Source organism: Pimephales promelas, chromosome 5 (genome assembly GCF_988280905.1).
Source record: "Pimephales promelas chromosome 5, fPimPro1.hap1.1, whole genome shotgun sequence".
NCBI classification, from domain to species: Eukaryota; Metazoa; Chordata; class Actinopteri; order Cypriniformes; family Leuciscidae; genus Pimephales; species Pimephales promelas.
Window position 1 is genome coordinate 38618629 of NC_142773.1, and position 24059 is coordinate 38642687.

General features: G+C 38.3%; 2 protein-coding genes and 1 long non-coding RNA gene across 3 annotated transcripts in view; all 3 read left to right on the forward strand.

The window, feature by feature from the left end:
* The window catches only part of LOC148981493 (uncharacterized), a 139530-nt gene that overhangs the window by 28101 nt on the left and 87370 nt on the right, over positions 1 to 24059 (forward strand). The gene's annotated exons all lie outside the window — the stretch shown is intronic.
* On the forward strand, positions 728 to 23145 carry LOC120482451 (upregulator of cell proliferation). The gene is made up of 6 exons (XM_039676784.2): positions 728 to 753; positions 5835 to 6150; positions 6941 to 6986; positions 8083 to 8694; positions 12114 to 12196; positions 18391 to 23145. The coding sequence occupies exons 1-6, from the start codon at positions 743 to 745 to the stop codon at positions 22129 to 22131; spliced, it is 4809 nt and encodes a 1602-aa protein (XP_039532718.2). The 5' UTR covers positions 728 to 742; the 3' UTR covers positions 22132 to 23145.
* LOC148981495 (interferon-induced very large GTPase 1-like) lies at positions 22267 to 23849 on the forward strand. Its single transcript, XM_089131488.1, has one exon. It carries the CDS (start codon positions 22267 to 22269, stop codon positions 23203 to 23205), a length of 939 nt encoding a protein of 312 aa, XP_088987614.1. The 3' UTR covers positions 23206 to 23849.

The window sequence follows — 24059 nt, forward strand, 5'->3', positions numbered from 1 at the left end:
TTTTTTTTTTTTTTTCAAATTTCAAAAGTTGAAATACTTGCAGAAGAGACTGGGAGTTTTTTAGAGTTTGTAATGATCCTGGCTCTCTCCTCCTTCTCTGTCTCCCTCTTGTGGTTACACACTCTCACACCTGCACTCATTCACTCTCTCATTCCCTGCATCCCAATTCGCATACAATCCGTCCTAAATAGTATTCGAAAATAGAATTAGTACGTCCCAAATCGTAAAATGTTGAAATGAGTGTTTCAAAGATACCCGGATGGTCTACTATATCCGGTCAGAATCCGAAGTGGAGAGATCGGTGCACACTAGGTTGAAGCTCAACATGGGCACTCACTTCCTGATAGCTCTTCACTGCTTCTTCACAGATTGCGACCTTTCTTTTACTGTCTTTTGCGACATGTCACCTGCCGTGTTTCAGTTTAATAAAAAGAAAAAAAAGAAAAACATCCCGTTTTGTAATACGTTTCTTAGAAATCACGTGATTTATTTGAACAAGAAACATTTATGTAGCTCACACATTCATTTTTAGTTATTCTGGACCGTTATATTTTAAGATTTAGTGATGTTAAGATAATCTTTGTTGTTGAGAGGTTCGAGCTTTATGATTATATGAGACTGTCTGAGATTTTCTTAGTAAGGATTTTATCACCCTCTCTTCGGCAGTGTGTAATTTTTTTAATTTGTTTCAGGTTTTTTTTTTTATCCTTGACTTTAAAGTTTGAATGGATTCCAGTCGCTGATGATCAACAGGTGATTTTTATTTATTTATTAATATCATAATTCGTTTTTTTTTTAATTAAAAATTCCCTCTGGAGTGTCTTTTCTGTTGCAAGGTTCTACATTTCCATGGCCATACTTGGCCTCTTTGAACCTAACACAATGATTCTGTGTAGTAGAGCAAAAAAAAAAAAAAAAAAAATCATACAATCAGAGCTCTCTTCCAGAAAGAGATAATAACAATTCCTTATGTGATACCATTTTTAAATAATATTGTAGAAAATTTACCCTGGGAAAAATTAGGCTATATGGTCTTTGTCTCCTGCATATCAATAAAGTAAAATAAATAACATTTAAATTAATTCACAAATGTTACCCAACCAAAGCCTTTCTTATAGGAGAAATAACTCAGACATTGAAGTGAACTGCTGTTTTTGTCACTCTCCTGAGGTCATTCACTTGTTTTGGCAATGTATCCATCAATTTGGGTCAGATTTGTTCATTTTTATCCAATCTTATCCTGTAAGTGACTTTTCTGTTTTAAATATGTTTTGTTTGGTTTGTTTATACTCAAAATAGAAAACTAGACAATATTACATAATTCATTTGTGTTTCCTTAGCTAAATTTCACATTCATAAACAAAAAAGTTTCTGCATGGCTATAAACCTCTCCTTTCTCGATCAAAGATGATGTAGACAAATACATGGAAACTATTCAAAGCTCTGTTAATCCCAAAGCATTGAAAACTTTATATTAATCCTTTTAGCCCTTTTAAGGTAAATGCATTTCATTCTTGTTTTTTTGTTTGTTACCCAACTTATTTGTGTCTGTGTATCTTGTTGTCATTTTTGTTTTGTTATCTGTATCGCTTTAATGCTTTGCACTGTGTAACCGTTTTGTAACAGGATACGTTTCTCAGAAATCACGTGATTTATTTGAACAAGAAACATGTTCAGTTGCTCACACATTCATCTGAGTGATTCTGCACCGTTATTCGAGTGAGGTTTAGATAATCTTTGTAGTCGAGAGGTTGGAGCTTTATGATTATGAGACTGTCTGAGATTCTCTTAGAAAGGATTTTATCACCTTCTCTTTATAGGCAGTGTGTGTTTCTGAATTGTTTCAGGGTTTTTTTATCCTTGACTTTCAAGTTTGGATGGATTCCAGTCGCTGATCAGCAGGTGATTTTATTTATTGATTTTATTATTTATTGTAATTATTATTGTTAACATTATTATTATTATGTATTAACTGTTGTATTTTTAAGAATAATTACATTTAAAATATTTTTTAAATAAATTACAATAATTTATTATTCTTATTTGATCCTTTCAACTACTGTCCTATTCTTATAGGCTATTGTTATTTTCTTCATGCTGTTTGTTGAAAGCTCACAAGATGATTTTGTGTGCTATAGGCTACTGCCCACGGCTCTGCAGTGCGACCATTTTGCGCGCATATGCCCCTAAAAATCGATACGTGCGATCTGGAAAAATGATGTGCACAATGCACAATGTGCGAGTAGCCTAATTACAACGTAGCCTACCATAATCGAAAACGAGGCAATAACTAGGCTAAATAAATCTTTTTTTTTTTTTTGAATGACAAAAGCTATGACGAAAATCTACTGACATTTTCGTCAACGAATAAAAACTTATCCTATCTAAAAAAGTTAGATAGGCGTATTGACGATTTGGGAAACGATCCAGTCAGAATTGATAATTGATTTCTCCAGGTATAATTATGGGTTTGGAACGCAGCCACCTGTAATAAAAATTGAGAGGAAGATTTTCAACGTGTTTTCATCAGCTAATTTCTAAAAATTAAATTCGGACAACATTAAGCCTATACCTATTTTATTGTATGCGGATGTGGGAGGGGGAAATGTCGAGACTAAAGCCCTAATCGGATTAACTTCACAAGGTGGAGTAAGTTAATAATGTAACGTTAATTTTACCACAGGACTTCTGTAGCCTAATATCAATAGCCAAATCGCACGTGATAAGATATAGGTTATCAATAAAACTAGAAGTTGGAGGGGTAACTCAACAGACTCTTTGGGACTTGTGTCACTGTGGGGACCTAAAGTGACTCCCAATGGGTAAACACGCTTATAAATCATACAGAATTATTATTATTTTAAATGTAAAAATGCATTGTAACATTTATGCATTAAATGTAAAAATGCAAAAATTCTTTCTCACCTGAGTACTAGCCATTTTGTATAATTGTCAAAATCACAAAAATGTTCATAGTTGTTGTGTGTATGGGGATGCACTGTCACCATTGTTTACAGTTTTTCTCGATTGTTTACACACATTTTCTGAAAGAATCCCTCATATTCTCAGAACTCTACACACAAATCTAAAAACACTCACACAATTGGCAAAACCCCTCAATTCTCCTGCAAAATGAAATTTTACATTCAAAACAATGTTATTTCTTCTCAAAATGGTATTTTGTTTTCAAATGACACACACAAACCATCCAACCCGATCTCACGACCAAGTCGTACAAATTCGACGAATGATTAAAAAGTGGCTAATTCGTAACAATTCATACGACCTCACTCGTACGAATTAATACGATTTTGCTAAATCGTACATATTTTACGAATTGGCCAACTCGTATGAATTCGTACGAATGACCTACCCCTTACCCCGCCCCTAAACTTAACCATCACGTGGGTTTAGACAAATCGTACGAATTAGTACGAGTGAGGTCGTACGAATTAGTACGAATTAGCCACTTTTTAATCATGCGTCGAATTCGTACGAATTGGTCGTGAGATAGTGTTGAACCATCATATGAATAGACATTTATAAGAACCAGTTGAACACTGATGTGCTCAATGTAAAACACTATGATCAATGGAAAACACTTGCATTCATCATAATGACTTGGGCCTTTTTTGTTCAGTGTTACACTTACTACAGACATTACATACATAAGTGTGTTGTAAAATATTTGAGAATATTGTTTTTATACCCAGAACATACAAATACACGGTAACAAATATATTTTATTTTTCCCACAAAATCAATGGGAGATAGATCCCACATTTTGTACACCCCAACCAACACAAAGTTGCACATACAGTGGTCTACATACAAAACAACAGATTTTTTTATGCTGTTACAGTAAAAAAAGAAATAAAAAAATATCTATGCTGCATTCTCTCTTTGGTTTTGGTATTTTATGCTAAAGGTCTGATTGCTAAATTGTAAAACTGTGTGACGGGTGTTTGCCCATGTGACGAGTCAGTGAATATTTGAATGGCAGTGTGTTCCTCATGAAAACAAGAGATTTTCTGAATGAAAATTGTGCCAAATGCAGAGAATTGTGTGTAGTGTTTTGAAAAACGTGTGTTTTGGAACTGCAATTCGAGTGTAAACCAGGAATTGTGCTTGTAGTTTAGCAGAATTGGTTCAGGGGGTTCGTCAATGAGTTACATGTTGTGGTCATTGTGTCTCAAGTACCAGAAAATGTGTGTAAACAATCGAGAAAAACTGTAAAATAGCTGTATCAGCGGAGTGCTTTAAAATTAGCAGGAGGTTGACGCACCATTTTCTACTGTAGAATCTATAGTTTGACCTAATATAACTCATACAGCATTATCTAAAAAAAATATATTTTCTTGTTAAGTTTTTTTTTACTTTCTTACATCAGAATTTGATTTTCTGCTGTAGCTTCATGAGAGATAGCAACACGGACTTGAAAACCTCCATGTGAGATCGTGAACGAAGCCTGAGGAAACTGAAACTGTCATATGACTCCTATCTTATCCCTGATTGGTGGAATTGGCAGTGTTGTTACAACTAACCCCGTGTAACTGTCCCCGGTCTCCCCTACAGATAAAATTCGATTCTGAAACGTTGTCAACCTCGGGCTGAGGTAAATTTATGTACTCATTTTCGCAAACTAAATTAGAATTACGAGTTTGCTTACTTGGCAGAAGGAAACGCTCCATCTTTCTAAATAATTCTAATACATTGCAATAGCCTACGTGACCTGACGTCAGAAGTCGCATATGTGTAATGAGTAAAATGTTTGTCTTCAATTATTTTATCATTTAATAATTAGAATGTACGAAAACATTGATTTTTATTAGTAAACTGTTTTCTATACAGACAAAATATAATTGCTTCCAAATATTATTTTTGGGCTTGGGGGTGCTATTGGGGTGCTTTGGTCTTTCTTGGGGGTGCTGAAGCACCTGCTAGCCCCTCCCTAGTGCCGATGAGTGGCATGCATCGTGTCTCGCATCTGTACCAAATAATGCAATGGATAATGCAGTGGACCACAAATGCAGAAAAGCTGATTCCCTCTCAAGTTCCACTGTCTGGAAATTCAGTGTCTTCTTGTTCACGTGAGACACGTCAAAGACGTGCAGCTGGTTGGCTAAAGGACTGTGTTTATTAGTCACAGAAACTGACATGGACATTTGCACACACAGTGCACACGCATAAACATTCAAGTACTGAATAGCAGTTGAGTAGTTTTGTTTTCATTGTTTTTAAATGGACCTTTGCATTCATGTAATGTGTTGCTTAGTGTTTTCTTATACATAAGGATTGGATATTTATTTCTATTTCATGTCAATTGTTGGCTACAGAAAGAATTAATTTAACTAAGAGGGAAAAAGTGATGTCCTTACGTTAATACTCCACTAGATGACACTTAAGCTCCTTTGGTTAGAAATACATGTGAAGTAGGAGAGAGAAGAGAGCTGAACCCCATGTGCTGAACTGTGCTTCTTGTCATGAAGACATAACAGTACAAACTATTGTTATACTGAATGACATTTAAGTAAGTGTCTTCTGTAAATCATAGTTAAAATGTATGTTGTAAATTAAAAATGTAAATTAAACAAAAAGCTGTATAATGTATTATGCTTTTATTTACTTTTTGATGCTTGAAAACTTTTTATCTTCAACTCATCTACTTACTACAAAACGTATATTTTTATTTGAGATCTGTTTTGAAGGGAAGCATCTGTATATCTAATACCATGAAAGTGAAAATGTTTGGGGTGACTATACCTTGTCTGGAGTTAATCTGATACCACCACTCCTGAGTCCTGGTTAATATTTATTTTTATTTTGTCTTACAGTGACATAATTATGGATCAAGAAACAGATGATGATGTCATGATGGACACCTCTCCAGAGTCACATCGAGATTCAGATGGTGTCAATCCTTCAGTTACACATCAATATAGAGATGACATGGACAATCCTCAGGTAACAAATCAAGAACCGGAGGATGTCTCGGAGAATCCTCTGACACATAATACAAAATACACAGAAACTCCAAACAAAGACAATGATGACCCAGCTGTGACAGACTCAACCACTTCAGTTCCTTTCACATCACCTGATCAAGATCCTGGAGGAAAGACCTCTTATAAAGCACATGAAGAATACAAGGTAAAAATGATAACACTCTTAAAATATGTTCCAAAAAGGGGTTTTCTCAGTAATGCCAAAGATTAGAAGAGCCATTTTTTGAGACGGTTCTCACTGCGGAACATGAAATCCACGAAGAGGAGTCGGATCCAGATCCAACTCCTCCCACCTTACATACACCTAAACCTACCCAACTCCGCCCCCTGATCCCTTAACCCAACCCTAATCCTACCCATCTCCACCCCTTGGATCTTGATCCGACTCCTCCCCGTGGATCTCATGTACTGCATTGAGGTGCTTCTGCATTTTTTGCTCCCCCTCCAAAAAACCTTTCACTGAACAGTTCTAAAAACCCTTTTTATAGAGCAAAGTATATTTTAATAATAAAACAATTTTAATAATGAATATATTTTGTGCAATGGAAAAGTTCCATGGACGCTAAAGGTTCTACATTGAACCTGATGCCAATAAAGACACTTCATTTATTCTTTGAGAGTTTTATATATTTATTTTTTAAGAGTGAAAAGAGTATAATTTGAAAAGAAAAGAAATGTCTTTATTTTCAACGTTCTTGATGCACTTTACATATAAGTCCCAATACATTTTCAATTAATTTCCCTTCTAATTCACAAGTTTGGCTATTTCATCTACACAGAAGTATAAACATACAAGTGTGACGTTCAGATGTCCTCATACTATTGGCCAGAATGGCCACATGGCATTATGTATACAAATGTTTACTCTTGCACCAGTATACCACTTTTAAAAGTCATGGTTATAAGAAACAGATCATTTGTTGTTCTTTCTCCAGGATAATGTGAAGCCAATAGAAGAAAGAAGTAACCTGGAAACTGATGGTAATACTAACACAAGTATAGTGATAGTACATGTGTGCTCAGGGGTAACACTTTATTTTACGACCCTCAAACAACTGTGTAAGTACACTGAAATTACGGTGTACGTTTCTGTAGCCTAATTATAGTGTACTTCCGTGTAAGTACAAGGGAACGATATGTTAAGTTTGGGGTAATAAAGGGGTAACAAACAGATATACACCCTGCAAATAACTTTGTAAGTACACTGAAATTACGGTGAATGTTTCTGTAATTATAGTGTAAATCCGTGTAAATATAGGGAACAATATGTTAAGTTTGAGGTAATAAAGGGGTAACAAGCAGATATACAAGCAAATTATTTAATTAGTAAAAAATAACAGGTACCTATTCTGTTAATATATTCCAGACAAAAATTGTACGTCTGTTGTTTATAAAATGTGTCACATTTCTGGCAAAATATGTTCTTGTGCAATGTTACAGGGTAATTTTGACATCTGTGCTAAACATTAAACACACACACACACATATATACTATGATAAAAATTAAATGTATTGGCTTTTCTTACTAGATTACTTAATGTTAAGTCAAAATAATTTGTTTTTGCTATGATTTTAATTTAGACCGTACCAAGTGGTAATTAGTACTTACCTTATACCATTGAATTACAATAACACTTAAATGTCAGGGCAAATATACTGTGTAATTAAAACGATTTTTTTTTTTAATAACAGTACCTTTCTCTGCAATTACAGCGCAAATAATGTTGTTTCGTATTGCTACATAGTAAGTACCCCCTTGTTCTGTGTAGTTTCAGGGTAAGTGTAACTCCTGCGGGCTGTAAATTAAAGTGGTGCTTGTTACCCCTTTATTACCAAAAACTTAACATACTGTTCCCTTATACCTACACGGAAGTACACTATAATCACAGAAACGTACACCGTAATTTCAGTGTACTTACACAGTTGTTTGCGGGTCGTAAAATAAAGTGTTACCTGCTCAGGTTTTAATGATTCATCTCACAGCAGTAAGGATAAGAAATGTGCCTACTTCAGCAAAAAGCAGAATTCTTATCTTATATTGTTGTGTCTGAGAACAGCTCTGTGTTGTTTGGTTTAGATCACAGTGATCCCGATGCGACGGTTGCATTATTTGGAAGCTCTGAGGCAGTCCAGTTCGGATGTGACAACAGTCTACTTGGAGAAAAACAACCCTGTCTTAATAACACAGAATTCCCCATGACCATTCCAATACAGAGGAAGATATCAGAAAATCTTGTCTCTGTGATCAACATGATTTGCTCACATAAGACTGATCTCAAACCTCTCGATAATGATATTGGTCATCTAGTGAACAAAAGTGAAATCCATGCCTTCATCTTTGTTGTGCGACTTGGACAGTTGACAGACGAGGATAAAATGGGCATTGAATGGCTACAGAGAATGTTTGGTGACAGAGTTCTTTCATTTGTGATTATTCTCTTCACCTATGAGCGAGAAGAAGAGACTGACACTATTATAGATGACTTAAAGAACAACTCCGTTCTGGCACAGCTCGTGGAGAAATGTGGAGGAAGATATCACATCTGCAGCAAGAACATGAACAACCAATCAGAGATGAGAGAATTGATTGACAAGATTAAACAGCTGTTCATTGACAATAATCAGCAGTTCTACACCAGAGAGATGTACAAACCTTCAGGAGACATGGAAAACAGTGAACCTCAAAGTGGTAACACAGATCCTATGTTGATTTTTGTCTTACATTTACCTCAAATCCATTTTAACGTGTTAATTTGAGATTGAATATTAATACTGATATTATTGATTATAGATCACATATTATGAATCATATTTATTATGATTCATGTGGAAGTTGTTGGTGGAATTATGCCTCTAACGTAAATAAAAAAAATCAACATGATTTCATTAAGTGGTACTATAATAAATTTCCATTTTAGTTTAGAGCTAAGTGCTAGATTCAACTGTTTCATTGAATCCTTGAGTCAAACACTGTTAAAATATATACAAAATTTAGAAATTGCACAGTGAAGAAATATATTTCCACCATTTTACATTTTCTGAATAAAAAAAACCATTTTGTCCATTTTGCACAAAACTTGTTTATTTATTTATTCAAACAGTTTTTTTAAGTAAATAAATAATAAGATTTCACATATTTTACTGAATTTACCTATCTGCCAAAAACAATGTCCAAAGTTTATCTGATATTCTAATTTGTTAAAAAGAACTTTTCAAATTCCTCCTCAAATTGCCTAATTAAAAGAATCGTATCGGTTACCTAACGTAACCTCGGTTCTCTCTAGAAGAGGGAACGAGTATTGCGTAAGTTAGCTTACGCTACAAGAAAGATGAATCTTTTCGAGATAATGAAGCCAAAAAATGAGCCTATTGTATTCATTGTCAACGCAGTGCAGCAGCTAGCAGACCTAGAGCAGGCTGTCTAGCATGCTCATTGGCTGCCCTGCGGCAACTGCAGCAGCTTACCAGCCTGGCGTGATGTCTCGTCCAGTGAAGGGCGCTCGCGCCCTCATCGCGTCTTAGCCCGCCATGGGTGTGGCTTAGCGTATATAGCATATATAAGTAAATTAGCAAATGCTACGGGAAGCCTTTGTCAACGCCTTGCGTGCCAAGCATCCACTCATGAGTCCTAGGGACCCAGATTTAAGCGGGGAATAAGGCTGCCAGAATCGCGGGCTGGCTTAAGTACATAAGAACTCACAGGGAATACAGAGCGCCCATGCCGGTCCGTATAAACATATGGCATATTAACCCAATATAGTGCAGCTCAACCAGGAGAGCTAAGTTGTGTGAGAGTAGATACCCGTTATCCTGCTAGAAGGAGTGATGAACCCGATTACGCAATCTAGAGCTCCTTCTACTAGAAAGCTTTACACTTCTGAGTGTAAAATTTACACTTCCTCATTCTTTTATAAGAACATTGGGCAGTGAGCGTTGTCTGACGCAAAAAGGTAGACTTCCGCTTTGCCGAAAAGACGCCGTAGTTACTGGACATTTTGAGGGTGCAGGGACCAATCCCCCATTGAAATAATGTCCCTGGACAGTATGCCTGGGCCGTCATTCAGGTGGCCTGGCATATGTGCAGATCTCAGTGAGCGCAGATAGTGCAAATCTCAAGAATGTCCTGTGACTGGACTGTGTCCCGTATTATCTGAATCTGAATATAGGCATCTTTCAGATTGAGAGATATAAAGCAGTCCCTCGGGCGAACGTGCGCGAGGATTTTTCTGGTCATAAGCATTTTGAACGGTCTTCTCACAAGAACTTTGTTCAAATGTCTCAGATCTAAGATAGGTCTGAGTGTCCCGTCCTTCATTAGGTGCGAGAAATGACGTCTGTAAAAGCCTGACTCGCTCAGAGAAGGCGGTACCGGTTCTATGGCCCCTTTGCACAGCAGCTTCGCTATTTTGACTCACAATAGTCACATCCATGTGATCGACCTCTTACAGGTGGAGTAGATGTGCTACTTCCACATTCACTGTCGTCGCGATCCATGCTCGAAAGCACGGGGGACGGTGATCAAACTGCAGCGAATAGCCCTGCCTTAATGTGCTTAGCACCCATTCTGAGACCCCGGGAATCGCTTCCCACACTTTTATACGTCTAGCTAGGGGTAGGATGGCCTCCGGGTTCTGATCGCCGCACTGTGTGGGCTCGAGTAACTGAACCGGAGGGATGGACGCTGCACACGCGCCCTCAGTGCTTAAACATGTCGCGGGTTCGAGAATGGGAAGCGTGAGCGGCACCTTGGGCTAAGTGTTTATTAGTAAGCCCGAGTGAACACGGGACTTATACTCATATGTAACGCCCCCGATCACTTTCGATGGGGAGCACGATGTGACAACTTCGAGATGCGCGGGCAACGTCTAGGGAGAGGTGTGTGTTAATAAGCGTTAGCGCTCGTGAATGGGCATGGGACTTATATTCATAACCTGACTGATATGTGACCATGTGACATAGCATACAGAGTGTAGGCGTGGGCAAGGGCTCATGGGCACATTTCCTACATTTAACACTCGACCGGCATTTGCCAGTTTTATGAGAGTGGGCTCTGTGAGTGACACAGGAAGTGTTGTGCTTGTGTGTAGGGGTGCACACTGACATGTGGGCACTTTTTATACACTTAAAACACCATCGACTTGAGCTAGATGACCAGACATTGTACTCTTTATTAGATTTCTCTGGGTCGCCGTGAAAACGGCGGTTTTGTGCAGGCGAGCGGGTTGTTTTACTGGCTCGTTGGCTGCTGAATGTACCACTGTAGTAGCCAGTTCGAAGGGGACTGACAGGGACAGGGGTTTTGACGGCGGTCCGGCCACGTCGGGACTCAGCTGTCTTTTCTCTTGTGTTGCCGCGTGCTTGGGCTTCAGATCTTTGGCCGTGGCCCCCGTGGAGGAGGCGGCCTGTGACAGCTGGCCGAGCGCGACCTAGGGTGGCCGCCGTGTCATCATTGCGAGGGCTGGCTAGGCTGTGCAGAGGAACTATAGCGTCACGGCAGGAGCAGGTTAATGGCCTGCTTGGTCTTCTGCACCTTGGAGAAAGTGTTGTTGCAGTGGCGAACACACACAAGAGATAAAGTTCAGAGAGGTAAAAAGGATACGTTGCCGGATAGTGTAGCTCGCACGGATGGTTTGAAGGCGGCGAAGGCTTCTCTCGGAGTCCAGCGATGCGAAGAGCTTCGCTAAAGAGATGAAAATCATGGAAACAGCCTCCGCACCCTGCTTATATACGCTAAGCCACACCCATTCTGGCGGGCTAAGACGCGAGCACCCTTCATTGGATGTGACGTAACACCAGGCTCAGTGGTAGGGTGCTGCAGTTGCCGCAGGGCAGGCAATGAGTATGCTAGACAGCCTGCTCTAGGTCTGCTAGCTGCTGCACTGCATTAACAATGAATACAAAATTAAGGATAATTTTTTGGCTTCAATATCTCGAAAAAAGATTAATCTTTCCCGTAGCGTAAACTAATTTACAGAAAACTAGAGAACCTCTCGAAAGAGAAGGTTCTTTTAAGAGGCATTTAAATAGGAAGTAGGTCACATTATCTGTTTTTGATTCGTATAAAAAGAATCACAAATTAATCATTTTCTCTGTTTTCATAAAATTAAGGTGCTGAAAGAGAACCAAGCATTGGTAAAACTAACACAGAGCCTTTGGGGACCTTTATCCAAACTCATAAAGACAAACAACAGGTAAGAAGTTATATCCATATTATTTTCAGAAAGTTATTCATAAATTAGTCTATTCCACTGTGATCTTTAAATTCTGTATATGGGTCTACCACATGTAGGCTATTTACTTACGTTTGCATATCTGAAATTTGCATACAATTGCATAGCATCCAAAACATATAATTTGCATATGAAAAGAATTTAGATGCATACAAAAATTAATCCTTATTGAATGTATAAAGGAATTAATCAGTTCAATTCATCAATATATATAATCTGTGAGTTTTCAGACTTTGGTTTTAATCACATTTATTTAATAGTTAAATTAACTTTTTTTTTTTCAAAATGAACACAATTTTAATCTCAAATGATTAAATAAAGGATGACCCTGTAAAACCCTAAGCCCTCACAAACTTCCTCTGAGTAGCTCCACTCTTACATGAAATAATGTTGCTTTGACTGTTAGGTAGAAGTCTGCTGTTTAGCTCACAGACTTGCAGACTATGCAAAAGTGTGTATTGAGGGCTTATATCTGCCACAAAGGGGGTGATCGCAAACTGTCTTCTGAAAATTAAATGACAGACTCCCAATGGTCCATTGTAAGTCTACAAGACCGCAAGTGTACATGAAGTGTGCTGTCTCATAAAGATACAGTTAGGTCTTTAGATAGCTTAAAAACCATCTATACCTCATAAAGAGGTCATTGGATGCAAAATTCACTTTTCATGGTGCTTGCATAATTGTGTCTTTGCAGTGTGTGGACACAACCATACAATGAAAAAAAAAACTCACTCTTTTTTTATCCTCAACCTTATCCTCAACCTTAAACACTCAATGATCAAGCCCTTTGGATTTTCTGAGCAACATGACTGCTGACGAACTGTATTCGAATATTTCCCGTAGTAGCATATTTCCGCCCTCAGCCATTTGTATACTGTCCACCAAGGTAGCACTTTATAGCTGTGTCCCAATGTGAAGGCTGCGTCCTTCGAAGGACCCAGCCTACCCAGCCTTCGGAGGACACTCCGAGTGTAGCCTTCGTGGGATTCCAGGTGTAAAGCAGGTGTTCCCGATTACCGCTCCTGGCGCCAAGTAACAGTGCGAGAGTACTGCAGCCACCCTGATCATTCATTTAATAAAATTGAGTAAACAGCTATGGGGACAAAATTGGCTATATTGTCATATTGTCAAATAACCAGTGGGAGAATGAACTTCACAGCCTACATCGTAAATGTGAAGTAGCCTACTTTTTCCCCTCACAGACAGCAACACTACGCATTGTTTTACATTAAATACACTAAAGTAGGCAATCCTATAGTTTAAATGTATACCTTAAATGTATCAACTCAGATGCCATTACAAAAATAAACAACGTCCAGAGCCATGAATTATTTTATTTAACACATTTAAAGTTGCATAAAATAATAAATTATGAATAATAATGTACATAAATGTTTGTTTTTTTTTTGTTTTTTTTTCGTTTTCGCGTTTCCACAAGACAAATAAAGCCACACAATGGTGACGAATGAGTTGATGGAAAAAGAAGAAGAAAAAACTTTTGGCTGTTAACAATGGTTTCTCTGGCTATTTGATTAATGAAAACAATACTTTTACTTTAAATGTGAATTTGCAGTACACCATCGAACTCTCGGCCGCTTAAAAACATTTTTTTTTTAAATGCTGTTGTCACCAGACTTATGGGGTAGGATAGGCCGCGTAGGACCCATTTATGTATCCTCTCTTTCTCGGCGAAAATGAAGGGTGCATTTGGCCGTCGCATTTGAATCAGGGTAGCCTTCGTCGCGCCACAATGACGCAACCAGCCTTCGAATACGGCCTTCGGAGGATGCATAACTGAATTGGGACAGCCTTCAAATGCGCCCTTCGGAGGGTGCAGCCTTTGAATTGGGGCAGCCTTTGTCACGCGGCTGTGAAGCAATCGGCCTTGAAATACGGCCAAGCGTCCTTCAAATAAGGCCTTCGGAGGATGCAGCCTTCACATGGGGACACAGCTATTGTGTCTTGTGTCGACATGCCCCACGGAAGAGAGGGGTGGGGTAAGCAGTTGCTAATTATCATTTAAAGAGACATGCACTGAAATGGGTCGCTGTGATCAGGGGTCTCATTTATAAAACTGTGTCTAGGATCCTAACTAAAAGTGTACGTGCGCCCGAAAGCCAAAAATGGCGTACACCAAAAAAAATTCAGATTTATAAAATCTTTCATATGCCAGAACCTGCGCAGAATTCCCTTTATAAATCTCAGTCAGCAGAAGAACATGCGTCTCCTCCCCGAAATAACCATATATGGAGATTACAACACCTAGGACCCCGTTTACACCTGGTATTAAAATGCGATCTGTATCCAGATAAGTTATCCGGATAATAAGTACTGATTCCATTTACACCTGGCCACATAAATGTGTTTTTGCAAAACGGATATAAATCCGATCTTCACCTCCTGCGTTATATGCAGATTTATTGGATTGCACGCCACCAAAAGCAACAGATCTGAGCGGCATTTTATTGATCATCAGCTAATTTCCAAATCCGAGACCTCAATAAGAGAGAGTGGCAACAGGCCTGGTAAGATAATTTCGTTTCTTTACTTGAAGATGTTTTAACTGCGTCTGTGACTTACTTTCACTTTTATTTGCGATGTTTGCACGTTGAATAGACGCTCATCTGCGGTGATGCGTGTCGCGTGTCGCATCTGACTAGGCTATAACATGACATAGCCTATAACACGCTCTCACTCGTTTATTTTTTAGCATTTTTGGGAGGAGTAAAATATACATATGTGGTTTCAACAACCAGATTGCGTTTACACCTAGTAAAGATCCGGACACAATGCGAGCCAGACTACCTCCAGATGTGGTCAGGCAGATCCGATCACGATCCGATCACAAGGCGTTTACACCTTGCATTAACATGCGTTTTTTTATTATCCGGATAACTTATCTGGATACAGATCGCATTTTAATACCAGGTGTAAACGGGGTCCTAGTTTTACTATGCATATCCTCATCTGCATATCATTTGCATGTGATTATTCATCCACATGAGACCATGTTAACGTACAAGACGTTAGTAAAATATGAAATACAGATGTGCCGTGTCACAATAAATTATTATTATTATTTTTTTTTAGCCTATATCCTTGCCTTGTTTTTGAATGAATAAATCAAATAGTGTCAAATACATTTCAGAGAAAGATTTTCTCAATCTTTTCCACTGGCCAAATAGTATTTTTAATGAATTTATATTTTTAATGGAAACAGATAAACATGGTTGTGGATTATTTGGAACTATTTTCTCAGACAATCTGCTATTATCATGATTAGCAATTATCTCTAGATAAAACATTAAAACACTGCATGCCAGAGGGAATGTGTTCAAAAGCATTGCATCCACAACAAATATATATTTCTATTTATTGAAGATATTTTTTGTAACTTCTCAGTAATGATTTCATGTAGTTTAAGTGTTTAACTTCATTAACGAGAATGGCATATTTAATCTGAATGTTTATCAGAAGTAAAACGTAGTTTAAATCATTATTTAAATCGCGGACACTTAAGAAGGGATGGATATTGGCTTCAAGTGATTGGCTTGGTGAGTGAAATTTTATTTGTAGGCTATTTTCTTTTTGTAGCCTATAGATAGGCTATTATTTTCTTTAGATTTCCGTTCTAAAAGTGACCAAAAAGACTAACTCGAGCTCACCATCGGTGTCTCCAAAAGTTCTGTCGTGCTGTGTTTGTGTACTTTATCACATTTTTTAGTGGATTAGATACAATATTTGTCAAATACACAGCGTCGTTTCAGATGTTTTCATGAAGCAATTCAATAATATGTACTTCTTACCATTAGTAGTTATTCACATATTCTTATTTTGTAATAATAAATGTACATTATGTTAAGTTTTTTAAAAGGAGTAGTTCACTTTTTAAAAAACTTTTGCTGATAATTTACTCAGCCCCATGTCATCCAAGATGTCCATGTCTTTCTTTTTTCAGTCGAAACGAAATTAAGGTTTTCGTTGAAAACATTCCAAGATTTTTCTCCATATAATGCACTTCATTGGGAACCTAATGGTTCAAGGTCCAAAAGACAGTTTCAGTGCAAACCGCAAACTGTTCAAAGGGCTTTAAACGATTCCAGGCGATGAATAAGGGTCTTATCAAGCGAAACGATCGCTCATTTAAAAAAATAACAAAGTTTAAGTTTTATTAGCTCAATGGTCACCTTGTTCTGTTCTGTGATGCGCGTTCGTGACTCTCCTGTTCGAACTCGTTCATCAAAATGAACAAATCTTTTTACGAGTCAATTCGTTCATTTCGTTTGATGAATGAACCAAACGACTCGTAAAAAGATTTGTTCATTTTGATAAACTAAATAATTTTTATAAAATTGTTATATTCAACCCATAACATGGTTACATAAAAATAAATCTTTTATAAAAACCTGCTGAGCTGAATGTATCAGAATAAATACGAAACACGTGATCATTGGGATCTGTGAATCTGGCCAATCCCGAAACAGTTGTGTCGTCATAAGAGCTTGAGTAGCCACTCTGATCGGTCAAAATTTCTAACCAGCATACGCTGCTTCAAGTCAGATGCTGATCGATCTGCGCAGTCGAACACACCTAATGGTATAGAAACTGACCCAAACCCAGAGCCTCTCTCAATGACTCTGCCCTAACCTTACCTCACCCCCTATAGGCAGCTTTTGCGACCAATTGTAAAGACCTTTCGTTCGGATCACCCTTTACTTCGACAGGCATATTCCCACACACTTAGGTTGCTTTGTTGCCCTATCAGACAATGGCTTTGCAGACAGCGCTTGCGCAGTAAACTGATTTCAGACAGACCTATGAGACAATGATTTAATGATCTACATCTACAATAAATAGATAGCACATTGGTTATAACTAAGCGAATACTCAATTAATACAATACTAATTTCTCACTAGAAATTGCATCAAAAGCGGAAAAAAGCTAAAAACTTACATAGAAACTGACCACCAAATGCAATTTTCAGATCCAATTGAAAAAAAAAATAAAACATCCAAGTTTATATAGCTTGGAGTTGGAAAAAAAGCTGACAAATTATGTGATGTTCAACTCACTTGCCTAATAATTCTGCACACAGTGTACTGATAGGAGTGTGATTACATTTCAGCAGCGGCCATTCGGCCAGCAGCCATATCACCCTGTAGCCCAAGACTGGTTGCCCATTAAAGCTAAGCAGGGCTGAGCCTGGTTAGTACCTGGATGGGAGACCTTCTGAGAAAGCCAGGTCGCTGCTGGTAGAGGTGTTAGTGAGGCCAGCAGGGGGTGCTCACCCTGTGGTCTGTGTGGGTCCTAACGCCCCAGTAAAGTGATGGGGACACTATGCTGTCAAAAAGAGCACCGTCCTTCGGATGAGACGTTAAACCGAGGTCTTGACTCTCTGTGGTCATAAAAAAATCCCAGGATGTCTTTCGAAAGAGTAGGGGTGTAACCCTGGCATCCTGGCCAAATTTGCCCAGTGGCCTCTGTCCATCATGGCCTCCTAATCATCCCCATATATACCAATTGGCTTCACCACTGTCTCCTCTCCACCAGTAAGCTGGTGTGTGGTGAGCGTTCTGGCGCAATATGGCTGCCGTCGCATCATCCAGGTGGATGCTGCACATTGGTGGTGGTTGAGGAGATCCCCCCCTTCTATGTGAAGCGCTTTGAGTGTCCAGAAAAGCGCTATATAAATGTAATGAATTATTATTATTAATTATTTATGTACATTTATCTGACTGTTACTTTTTTATATTGTTTAAAAGTGGATTGATTTTGGGTTAAGAGATCTACAATATATGTAAAAAAAAATAATAAACAATTGTGAATAAAAAATAGGTACAAATTTTAGCTAGAGTTTTATTTATGATATAACAGATTTTATGTGTCTCAAATTATAAATATGTAACAATTTTTATGTTTGACATGCTGAAAAATCCAATATTATATTACAGAATACGTATATCCAAATGCACAATTATGCATGTTTTTATATCTGCAAATTTTACACACAAATACACAATGAGATTCTGCAAATTCATGTCAAATGTTCGAAATATATTAAATTAATATTGTACAAATTTCTGTATTGTACAAATGAACATTATTTTCCATGGCTTATCAACTAATTATACTATTTATATGTATTATTTAACAGCTAGGTGCTGTGCAACTCATTGACAGGCTTCAAATTCAAGGCAAACAACTGAGAACTGCAGATTTCCTTAAGCCAATTGCACAATCACAGTCCCAAGAGTGTTGTGCAGAGGAGGAGCTGGCTTCAGTTTTTCTACAAAAATTGCTGATGCTTGACTACAAAGCAAGATGCCTCCGGATTAAAGAGAACAAGGAAAAACATAGCACACAACAATGGAACAATGACCCACCTGAAGATGATGGTGATGACTATGATGATATTTTTGGAGAAACGGCTAAACCCTCTGATGAAAAAAACAAATTAGATGCTGTCCACTTATTGGATGTTCAGATGGCTGTGTTTCATTGTGCCGATAGTTTCCTAAAGCAGCTCATGGTGACTAAACTTTCACAGTGTCAATATGCTCTCCCTCTGCTTGTACCAAATCCATTCACACAACAGATTGAGTTCCCCCTCTGGACATTTCGACAAATCAACAAGAGCTGGAAGACAACTGATGATAAGGGTAAAATCTCTAGCAAATTCCAGCCAGTCTATAAGGCAGAAACCCCAATGGTGGCTTTCTTCAGGTTTGGTCCTGTGACCTCATCCAAGTCTCAACTGATGAACAGCCTGATCAATGAAAAACACAACACATTCTTCCACAGGAACTGCCCAGGCAGCAGCAGAACCAGAGTCCTGATGGATGGACTGGTGGAGATCGCCTGGTACTGCCCCTCTGGAAAGAAAACAGATAAATTTACTCATTGTGTTGCCATTTGTAACCTCCATGGTGATGCAGGAGCCAATGAGAAGCAGCTGCATATCCTGACTGAAATGGCCTCTGTTAATGTTGTTTTTTTACCACAACTCGGCAAGAATGACAAAAGCATGGCCAAGATCCAAAACTTCTACAAGGACTCGAAGCCACTCATCTGCCTCCTTACTGATAATGATTCAGTTCTCACAGAAATGAAAGAAGGGAAATACAAAATTGGTTTGAAAGACAGAAATCAGTCAGTTGTAATTGAAGAAATCAGAAGAGCTATAAATAATGGACTCTTGTCTTTTGAATCATCTCCTATTTTCAAGCTTGAAGACGTGGCCAAGCGCTCCGGTATCAGAGTAGATGAGGATAATGATGAAGATCTCAAAAGAGGAAAAGAGGTAGCGCAGAAGATGATGAGTTTACTGCAGGATAAAGATCTGACTGAAATCAAAGAATCATTATTGCCATTGCAGGGAAACCTGTGGCATCAATGGTGCGAGAAGAATAAAGAACTTCATCGACCTACATTAGGAGAATTACATAAGGGGAGCAACATTGAAAAGAACAAAAGTTCTAAACTATCAGAAATGCTGAAAATTCGTGAACAGCAACGGACATCTGTCTTGAGTCAGTTTATCCAAATCTTAATCAAAAACCTGAATTCACAAGCAACAAATGAGGTGTCGTATTTTCTGAAATGGCTGGGCATCTTGCTGGATGACTACACCGCTGACAGTCTTTCAGCCCTTCTTCATCAGTATGATGAAAAATGGTCAACAGTCCTAAATCTCAAAAAGAAACATGATAAATCACAGCAACTGAGATCTGCACAAGTAGAACTTGAGACAGTATCTGAGAAATTACAAGCTGCTACCTTTGGCTTAGAGCACGTACTGAGAGAGATCGGTCAGATATATGAATCATGTTCATCTGTGAAGAGGAACAAGAAAGATATGACCTTTGACTTCTCTTCTCTCCCACGTCTCGCAGCTGAGATGATGATGTCTGGATTTCCACTGGAGCTGATGGATGGCGATGCTGCCCATGTTCCTCTGATCTGGGTTACTGCTGTTCTTGATGCACTCATCAAGAAACTGGGAGACCAGAGAGTCTATGTGTTGTCCGTTTTAGGGATTCAGAGCTCTGGGAAATCCACCATGCTGAACGCCATGTTTGGACTGCAGTTTGCCGTCAGTGCTGGCAGGTGCACCAGAGGAGCTTTCATGCAGCTGGTCAGAGTATCAGAGGAGATGAAAGCACAGCTGAAGTTTGACTATATTCTGGTTGTTGATACTGAGGGACTTCGTGCACTAGAACTGGCTGGAAGGTCAACAAGAAATCGTGACAATGAAATGGCCACATTTGTTGTTGGTCTCGGAAATATGACACTGATCAACATCTTTGAAGAAAACACAGCTGAGATGCAAGACATTCTTCAGATTGTTGTTCAGGCCTTCATGAGGATGAAGAAGATCAGACTGAATCCAAGCTGCATGTTTGTCCATCAGAATGTTTCAGATGTCACAGCCGGAGAGAAAAACATGGAGGGACGGAGACGTCTGCAGGAGAAACTGGATGAGATGACGAAACTGGCTGCTAAAGAAGAAGACTGTGATACAGAGTTTTTCAGTGATGTCATTACATTTGACGTTCAGACTGATGTAAAATATTTTGCACAGCTGTGGGAAGGCAGTCCACCAATGGCACCACCAAATCCAGACTACAGCAGAAATATTCAGGAGTTGAAGGACACCATTCTCTCAAAAGCTTCTTCATCTGAGGGAATTACGCTGTCTCAGTTCAAAATGCGTATTAGTGATCTGTGGAAAGCACTGCTAAATGAAAGCTTTGTGTTCAGCTTCAAAAACACGCTTGAGATTGCGGTATACAGAAAACTAGAAACTAAGTACAGCGACTGGACATTTAGCCTCAGAAGCGCCATGTTAAGCATTGAAGACAAATTCTACAACAGAATTGCCAACGGGGACATTAATGTTCAGGAAAAGGACCTGTTGGCTGAGATGAGAAAGACAAAAGAGCAGGTAGAAAAATCAATGATGTCTTACTTTGAGGAGGACAAAGACAAAGAAATTCTGTGTCAGTGGCGAGGAAGATTTGAAACCAGAATCAATGATCTTCATGATGACATTGTAAAGGAAACAAAAAGAAAGTTAGATGAAACAATTGAACAGAAAAAAGCCAGGGAAAAGCTGGATCAAAAAAGGACAGAGTATGAAAACAAGCTTTTCAGTCGGAGCAAGGAATTAGCTTTGAGCCTGAGAAATACAGGAACAGATGAAAATATGCTGAACAAGGAGTTTGACACAATGTGGAGCAAATGGGTCACTGAAATGACTAAAGATACACCACTGAAAGAACTGAACTTCTGGGACGATGTGACTCGGATCTTATCTGAAAATTATTTCGAATTGACTTTTGTAAATGAGCGGTTAAATCAGAAAGACTATGAACAGATCGTCCACAGGAGTGATTATTGTGCCTACATGAGACTAAAAAAGCATCTAGAGCATTCTGGTGAAGCTGTATCTTCAGAGGAGGCTGGCGAGAGCTCCAAGAAAAGCAAGAGTGGATTCATGCAAAAAAATTGGTTTGGTCAAAAAATCATGTCAGGAATAGAATATTTTACAGGGACTCAAAAGTCACCAGAGAACATGGACCTAAATGCTGAATGTCATAACTCGATAAGGCGTCTGACTCAAAACATTATTCAGGAGACTGAGATGATAATGAAGAAGTCACAAGTCGGAACAAGAGGCTACAGTTATAGTTACATTCAGGAAATAACAGACTGTGTTCAAAAGTCAGTAAAGCAACATGAATCCATGAGCCAAAAATACACACTGAAGAAAGAGTTTACCATAGATCTCAGTCTTTATGTTTGTGACATTGCAAGACAGAAGTTTACTGAACTTCACAAAGAATTCAGAGAAGCAACTGACCCAAGAATTTATCTGCAGAAACAGAAACCTTAATATTGGAACATCTTTAAGAGCTACTTCAAAGGAGCGACAACAACAACCATACTGAGTGAATTCATCTGCGGCAAACTTGGGCCATCCATCCTACAAGCGGTTTACAACAAAACTGCTATTGATTTGGCAGCACAGATGAGGTCTGACATACCGGCATTACGTGAAAACAGACCAAATCTGGAGAAACACATTCTGAAATCCCTTGCAGTAAAGGAGGATTTTGGTCAGTACATAAAATACATTCATAATCCCAGAGAACACTTTAAACAATTCATAAAAAATGAGGTGGACAGATACTTCGAACAACAAAACAAAAAGATTCAAAACATTTTTAAAGGAAATCTGACAGAAAAAGAGCTGATTGTAAGTAACGCGATTAAAGCAGCTACAGTGGAGGTCAAGACTCAGAGTGGAGATGGCAACATGTGGTTCAGATGCTTCACCACAACCCTGACAGATGAGCTGAAACTCACAGAGAACTCGTGTGGTGACCTCAGCGAGATTAAAGACTTGGATTTTCTTGAGACTGATTTAAGCGACAATCTGAAGAAAGAGACGACAAAGCTACAGAACAGCTTTACAAGCATTAATGACATGAAAAAGTGCAGGAAAAGACCAGATGAGATTTTGATTGACCACTTCTGTCAGTGCTGTTGGGTTCAGTGTCCTTTCTGTAAAGCCATCTGCACCCACACGATGGAAGACCATGATGGAGATCACTGCGTTCCTTTCCACCGCAATGTTGGACTGACTGGGATGTCTTACAGAGGAACAACAAACTTGTCTATTAGTATCTGCACAACAGCAGTAGCGACTGATCGATGTTTTTATCCAAATTCCTCAGAAGATGCAATTCCCTGGAAAGAATATAGAAAAGGAGGGCCAGAATTTGCTAACTGGAGCATCACTCCAGATCACTCTGAGCTTCCGTACTGGAAGTGGTTTGTGTGCAGATTCCAGAAAGATCTGGAAGAGTACTACAGTAAAACATTCCAGGGAGATGGTCAGATTCCAGATGAATGGAAAGAGTACAAAATAAAGGATGCCCTGGCTAGTTTGGATAAATACATGTAATGGAAAAGTAAACAAATGGCACTCCTCTAGACCCCTGTTTGCAGATGATGTTTTCCACACAACATTGTTTCCGAACCGTTAGTTTCATTGTGCTTTGGAGTTTTTTTTTTTCTGACAAAATGTATATACTGCTATGTTTGTTGTGAAGTAACACTGCTGTGCTTTTTATTTAGCATGGATCACTATCAAAGTGTAGAGACAAACATGCATGACTGTGAAAGCCAGTGGGAAATGTTTAATGATTTATTCTGTCAAAAAATTATACTCGGCTTATAAATAAAAAAAGATTTTTTATTTTTGTGATTATAGCTCCATGAAGTAATGATGCAATGTAATGCTGGAAATCAATAGATAAATTGATTAACAATTTAAATTGTGTTTACTGTTGTTGTTGATTTTATATTCAACATCATTGTGTAGTCATGTTGCTTGTATCTTAAAACCTCAACCAGGTTTCACTTATCAGAGATGAAAAAGCACCATGATTTCCTAGTTGTTAATCACTTTAATATTTATTTAGTAAGCTGCCTGCAGAGACTGTGAGTTGTAGGCTACTCATGGTTATCACAGAGATGTAGTTCTGCATGTTTTATTAAATTGTGTCATGATGTAAGTTCTGAATAAAGCTGAGTGAATTCATTGAAGTTTGATATCCTATATTTTTTTATACAGTACAACAGTATGTGAAGAAAGTAAAAAACTATAAGTGTGAATGCATTTATGAGCTTGCTAGCTTTGGTGGTGACAGAATACAAGTAAACAGAACAAGATAAACATGTTTATTGGAAAATACACATTTAAATAAAGTTTAAACTGCAAAGACATTTTTAACATGGCAACATTTAAGTTTAAAA